This window comes from Neltuma alba, unplaced genomic scaffold, assembly GCF_004799145.2.
Source record: "Neltuma alba isolate B1F8T4 unplaced genomic scaffold, ASM479914v2 tig00010150_pilon, whole genome shotgun sequence".
Taxonomy (NCBI): domain Eukaryota; kingdom Viridiplantae; phylum Streptophyta; class Magnoliopsida; order Fabales; family Fabaceae; genus Neltuma; species Neltuma alba.
In genome coordinates, this window is record NW_021635097.1 from 299,766 (window position 1) to 306,376 (window position 6,611).

At 34.5% G+C, this 6,611-nt stretch overlaps 1 protein-coding gene across 1 annotated transcript; it reads left to right on the forward strand.

Annotated features, from left to right (window-relative positions):
* Nucleotides 1–438: 438 nt before the first annotated feature.
* On the forward strand, nt 439–6,411 carry LOC114754566 (tropomyosin). The gene is made up of 12 exons (XM_028943350.1): nt 439–602; nt 679–765; nt 1,412–1,545; nt 2,956–3,014; nt 3,084–3,138; nt 3,217–3,267; nt 3,495–3,534; nt 3,836–3,876; nt 3,954–4,058; nt 5,262–5,309; nt 5,551–5,670; nt 6,150–6,411. Exons 1-12 carry the CDS (start codon nt 554–556, stop codon nt 6,210–6,212), a joined length of 852 nt encoding a protein of 283 aa, XP_028799183.1. The 5' UTR covers nt 439–553; the 3' UTR covers nt 6,213–6,411.
* Nucleotides 6,412–6,611: the final 200 nt, after the last annotated feature.

Sequence of the window (6,611 nt, forward strand, 5' to 3'; positions counted from 1 at the left end):
ATGAAATAACTTTGGTCTTGTTGATTGCCATGTCAGCATGTTCCACCTCATTAGACTAACGGTGTTAGTGCCATCTCATACAAAATTAACGGTGTGAAGATACCAGGGACCAACGTTTTCTAACGGCCAAAATTCTATGGACCAATATCATGTATTTAAAATTTCAGAGACTAATACCAAAATTGACTTAAATTTGAGGACTGAAATTTATATGAACCCATAATATCCTCATAAAACAGTGCTACGTGGATTCAAACTAAATTGAGAGGCTCTATAAATGCCGCAACAGACACCACGTAGGATCCAGGCATATAAAAGCAAGAACAGTTCATCAGTTCCCAACTGGTTTCCTCACTCATTTTTCCCTCCAAAAAATCGTCCCTTTCCTTCTTTTTTTTTTTTGGGCCAACAAATCGTCCTTTCCCCCGCGCCAACACTCTTGCTTTCTTCTTCAAGGTTCCTTCTTCTGAGAAAACCTTATTCGCGATTCACCTCCTTGAATCGCAAGAAATTCTGAAGCGGTTTTTGTCTGTTGTTTTTATTCCGAACAAATATGGAGGATTACTTGCAGTATATGAAGGCCTTGCGCTTTCAAATGAACGGTGCGGATTCTGACCGTATAATCGTTTTACTATTTAGCTTCGTGATCTGGAAGTGAATTCGTTGAATTATGTGCAGATGTTGAGGATCAAGCGGCGAAGATTTCTGCGGAGGAGGAAAGGCAGTCGACTAATGCCCGCACTTTGGAAAAAGACATCGAGTCAGGTCTCCTTTTCTCCCCGTTTCTTCTATGTAATTGTGCCTTTCTTTAGCATCTATCAATTATATCCCTTCGTTAAATTTCCTTTCCCAATCCAATGAGGATCTTACCTTATCTAGTTTTAATAACTTCAAAAGAACGAAGAGCACATGAACATTTTACTGACTCCTACTAAAACCTATACATGATCCATTTCACGCTCAAACACTTGACTTCACCAGGACAAGTGAAGAAATGGACATTGCCAAAGTTTTTATAAAATTACTCGCAAGCTTAGGAGGTTGAAAAATTCGAGATCACATTCTGCGTCCTTTTGTGAAAACTAAACCAAAATAATCAGATTTTTGGATGATTAAGCTCATGCTATCTTTGTTCTGTTGTTCTACAATTTACTGAGACTTAGTCTTTGCTGATAAAATACTAAGACCATGTTTCAAGGGTGAATATTGCTGCTAGCCAGACATTTATATTTCTTTTTCTCTTTTGGTCACTTGTCTTCGTCCTCTAATTCTTCCTCTATTTGAAAGGTCCATGCAATTCTACTGATACCATAAGGACCATTCTCTTTAAAATTTAGATTTGAACTTCCTCTAAAATTTGGATGGTGGATCTCTGACTCTAAATTATCCGTGCTTCTTATTTTATATGTAGCAAAATCTGAAATGAGGCAGCTCAGAGAAGATATTGAAACGATAAGGAAGGCAAAGGGTGAGATATGCTCCAAAATTTTGGAAAAACAGAGAAAGGTTTCCTCTTTGGAGTCTGACTCATCTACACTTAACCAGGTAACTTCTAAATGGGTAGATTTATTTGTCTGCATACACTTTGTACCCAACCGGTTATTAAATCTGTCTGTGTAAAATAGTTACAGAGAGAAAAGAAGTTTGTGTGATTGGTGGCACTTTAACTGTCAGCCTGAGGTTCAAATTGTTCTTTCTTTGACACTCTAGGGAAAGAAATAGAACTTACGCTGTTACATTTATATTATATCCAATGATTTTGAACTTTTAAATTCTAGTATTTGTTAATATCATGGCAGAATGCCAGCTTTGTCAGGTTCTTTTTGCTTGTGCAACATCTCTTGGCTTTGCGAATTTGAATATTTCACTGTTTGATCTTCTTTCTTTTATTTATCCTTCCTTACTTGGAATATCCAGTATGTTGTCTTGATAGCGGTCGCTTTAAACTAGAAATCTGAGAGGACCATCCTCGGTGGGCTTTAGCCCAATTTTCAAGATTATCTCTAATTACTGCCTATTCTTATTTCATTTTTGTCTTTGCATTTGCTATATTGAGATGTCATTTTTTTGAGTTGATTTACCACCTTGAATAGCAATTTGGTCGTCAGTCATGGGAGTGTCGGCCTTTTCACAACAATTGAATGTGACAAGAACTTGTTTATTCTTTATAGTTGTCTATTATAAGAGTGCGTAAAACTAAATAAATGAGAAACAAGATAACCAAAAACTTATCAATCCAGCTCAAATATGTTGAGATAAAAGTTTGCATTGAGCTAGCCGTATATCTTTTGTAAATCCATGCCCCCCTCAACTAGCATAATGAAATATTCTTTGTCATGGTTAGAGCAGTACTGCTTGAACACTGTTGAACATGGGCCTAAAGCCCCATGGTAGAATTTAGGTGCAGAACATGTGGGATAAGGGTGTTTTAGATTGACAGTTAGAGTGGAGAAGAACATATAACGTGAGAGATGGCTGTATAGGAGTATGAAAAGTCTGGTGAGTGAATTAATGCACAGCGAGGGATTCTCTTTCTTTACTTTGGGTATACCTCCATATGACTTACACTCTGTGGAGGAGTATTTTCATTTGATTAGTCCATATTTTCAGTACTTATTTCCTCCAAACACATTAACTTCCAATGCAGGACTCAAGTATGACAACCTAGAATATTAAGATTTCACTAATAAATGAAGGAAATATAACTTTAAAAAATTGTATTTTGATATGACTTTCAATTTATTTAAATGCAAAATTATTTGAGGGTTATGAATCAAAACTCAGATATTGTATTGTGTGCTTTTGGATGCCCTATGACCACATTTATTCCTTTTCCCAAGATAGGATGACTAATCTGATCCCTAATTAGAAATGAAAGATAGAGGGAAAGAAGGGGAAATAATCTGATACCTTATGCTGTCTTTGCTGGTATTGTTGATGAATTTCGACCAACAGACTCTTGAACTTATTCAGCAAGAGAGACTTGGGTTATCTACCAAACTTGAAGAGAAGAGGTAAATTGAGGATACTACATAAATGACCCTATACATGTCGTCCCCCTCTAAAATGTTATTCTCTATCAGAGCTTTCTACAGAATGGTCGAAGAGGATATGAATGCCCGATTACTGCAACAACAGGTTTAATTTTATGATTGCTTGTCAGGTGAGTTTTCATTTAGTTGTTGAAGTTGTGGATTAAATTTAAATCCTTGACAGGAATGGATTAGTTCTAAGAAAAAGGGCAGACAAGGAAAGGAGCATGAATTGGTACGTCTTTGCTAATTCTATACAATTTTTTAAAAGAGAATATGTGGAATATAGAATAAAGTCATAAACCTATACATCTTTCGGCATCTTTGAAAATAAGAAGCTTGGTATGTGGGTGAATGTACCGCTTAAGTTTGTTCATTCTGGAGGATTATTGTCAGCTTTTTCCCTGTAATAAGTAAATTTCACTATGTTCTACCAGTAATTGTCAATTTTAACTTATGCAGGTGAAGGATATAGGTGATGGACAAAGGGGCATATCTGCAGGCAAGACTGACCTATTTTGAGCATGTTTCAGATTTATTTGTTGTGCCTGCTTTGACAATGCTTTTTAGGTTTTTGTTTTCAAACTCTTGGTAAATCAATACTTTTATTTTCAAGCATATATCACATATTCAACTAACGAATCGCTAAACTAAAATATTGTTGATTTCATATAGCGTAGTTTTAAAAAAGTTCGAAGGCAAAGGAAAGCAACCCCATTCTGTGGGTTACAAGCATTATGAAAAGTGAAGTTCTTAAATTAAAGTTGATACCCTGGCCATGTTTTTTTAAACATATCTTGCAGGGGAGGCAAATGCTGACAACGACTTTATGATGGATCATTTGGTAATTCACTTCTCTCATTGATGAGTTGTCATACAATGCTTGAAGTTGGAATCAGGTAATTTACCTTTGTATAACAGGCGAGTGATGCAATGAAGAGATTAAGGACCCAGTTGGATTCAGCTAAAGCAAGGCTTGATGAGATTTTACTTCTGAAATCCAATCTTGTTGCAGAGAATAGCAGGGTTCCTTATCTGAATCCTTTAAAATAGCAAGATATTTATTACATAAGTTTTTGGTTGTTTCTTCTATATTTGATTTTCCTTATACTAATTTGTTTTGAAAGCATGCAGGGGGACAAAAAAAAAAAAAACTCCTCCGGTCCTATATTTGATCTTGCTTATACTATAAGGGTCTTATATTTAGGACCAGAAGAGTATTTTAGATAGTACTCTGAGGAGTTAAATCACAAGTTCAATTAAGCCATGAGTGACGTTGGAGCACAAAAACCAAATTTGCAGCAGAACCAATGCTGCAATTGTGAATTGCAAGGAATTATATAGTTGAGATGAAGCTACATAAACTAAGAAAGTCATATACTCGTAAAATAGAATGATATAATAGTAAAAAAAGTGATAATCAATGATTTCCGTAACGAAATCATTAATATATTACCACTGAGGTATTGAAAAACAAAATTTAATCACACCAGTATGTATATATTGAAGAATGTTGTCATTCTGTATTTCTAAATTATGTATTGGAAAGTAACCAGGCAGAATATTGAAATAACAAATCTTAGTGAGTTTGGGATTAAATACTGTTTCAAATGAGAGGGTAGTCAAATGTTTCCTTACCTGATCATCAGAACTACAAAGAAAAAAGTAAAACTTGTCGATATAGCATTCACCATTCTTCCTTGGCTTCTTGTTGTTCCCATTTTGTGCAATTTACTTCCAAGTTGTGAGTGGTCTTGTTTACAAAATCTGTTTTTTCAAGTCATGGGCAAAACTGTTTACATCATAAGTTATTAATAATTTTGCTGGATGCGAAAATTGGACGTTAGAGAAGGTCCAATTTTCAAGCTTTCAGAAAGCTTTGATTTTTATTTGATTTATTTTCTTTGTTATGTTAACAGGATTTTTTTTTTTTTGGCCCCTTTACAGTTAGCTAAAATAGATATTTCTGTTTTGACAATCAATCTTTTCCACTTAGAAGGGTTGGAGCTAATATATCCAGTTCTCAACCACATAGTAGAAAGTTTTATCTGCAGTTGTTGGCAAATGTTATTCTTCAGTCATGGAGAAAGATTTTCAATTCCTTAACACTTTTGCCACACAAAAAAAAGACATATCACAATCACTATTATAGTATATACTGCGCTGTTAAACATGGTTTCTTATTATAAACTTTCTTTGCATCTTTTAAGAGTTTCTCTTGCATCTCAGATGACACAAGCTACGGAGGATATGAAGAACAGAACAAATACTTATAAGGTTGGTTGTTATTTTGTAGGGATTTGTATCATAAGCGCGAGTATTACAGTGGTCCTTCGTGCTGATTCCTGGCTGGAAAATAGTTATAATAAATTTTATATGGGTATAGATTAATCTTATATGAATAAGATTCCTACCTTTTTCTTTTAAAAAGATCAGCGAGTGGACTTAAATCGATAATTTTTTATACTCGTATATATTTATTTAATTCTTTTCTTAAATAATGCATGAGTTTCTCCAGTCAGAGCTGAAAGAAGCAGACATAACAACTCTTGAAGACGAATATAATGCCCTCATGTCTGACAAAGCTGGAGAAATCGAGTACCTCAAGTCTTTGGAGGAACAAGTTCAGAAACTCAAGGTGTTACTCCTTCCAATCCTTATTATAAGCACCTAATAACAATTTCCCATAAATTAGTGAACTTAATTAAAATTAATTATTTATTGCAAAATATCAAAATTACCCTCAATAAAATTTATTAGTTAGAGGACTTTGATTAATTAATTAGGAAGTTTTTATATGAGCAAGGGATACTAGCAATAGGTGAAAAGGAATTAATGCGAATAATAAAATGTTATATATATTATGAAACATGCTGGAGAGGTGTGTATAAGATCCGGAGGGAGAATTATTTATGTGTTGGTAATTTATACAAGGTAGAGAGCTTGCCATCAGCTACAAAGTTCTGATACGAGGTGAAACATGGTGCAAAACATAAATATTAAAGTCAATATTGAGTTGAGTTCTTCAGAATTTATATGAAAAATTGAAAATCGAACTCTCTTGAACTTCCTCGTTGCGTTGATAGAAGTCTCTGATTTTTTTTTTTTTTTTTACAGGAAATCCGTCACGTCGTGAAATGTGCTTGTGGGGAGGAATATCTAGTGGCAGTGAGTAGGTGAATAGAATACAAAAGAAAATGAAACTTCAACAGCAAGTGAAATGAGCCTCAATTGTTTAAAGTGCTCGAATAGAAGATAATTTTCCAGTTTTGTTTGAGCATTCCTTGTGCTTCTGTTCTGTGTTTCACAAATTACAAGTCTTTCATATGAAATATATCGCAGTTATGCATCTACAGAGTAATGCTTGTGTTTAAGGTTAGCTATCGATCAACATTTACGCTCCCACCACTTAAGGGAATTTGTCCTTAGATTCCCAATTATAAGAATTGCACCACAAGAGGATATCGATCTCTTAATGAAATCTTAATTGTATTTAGCCAAAACCACGATCGCATAAGTTTTCAACTTTAAAGAAAATTTGATTCACTCATCGGTCCCCTGAAAATAGCTTATAGCCTT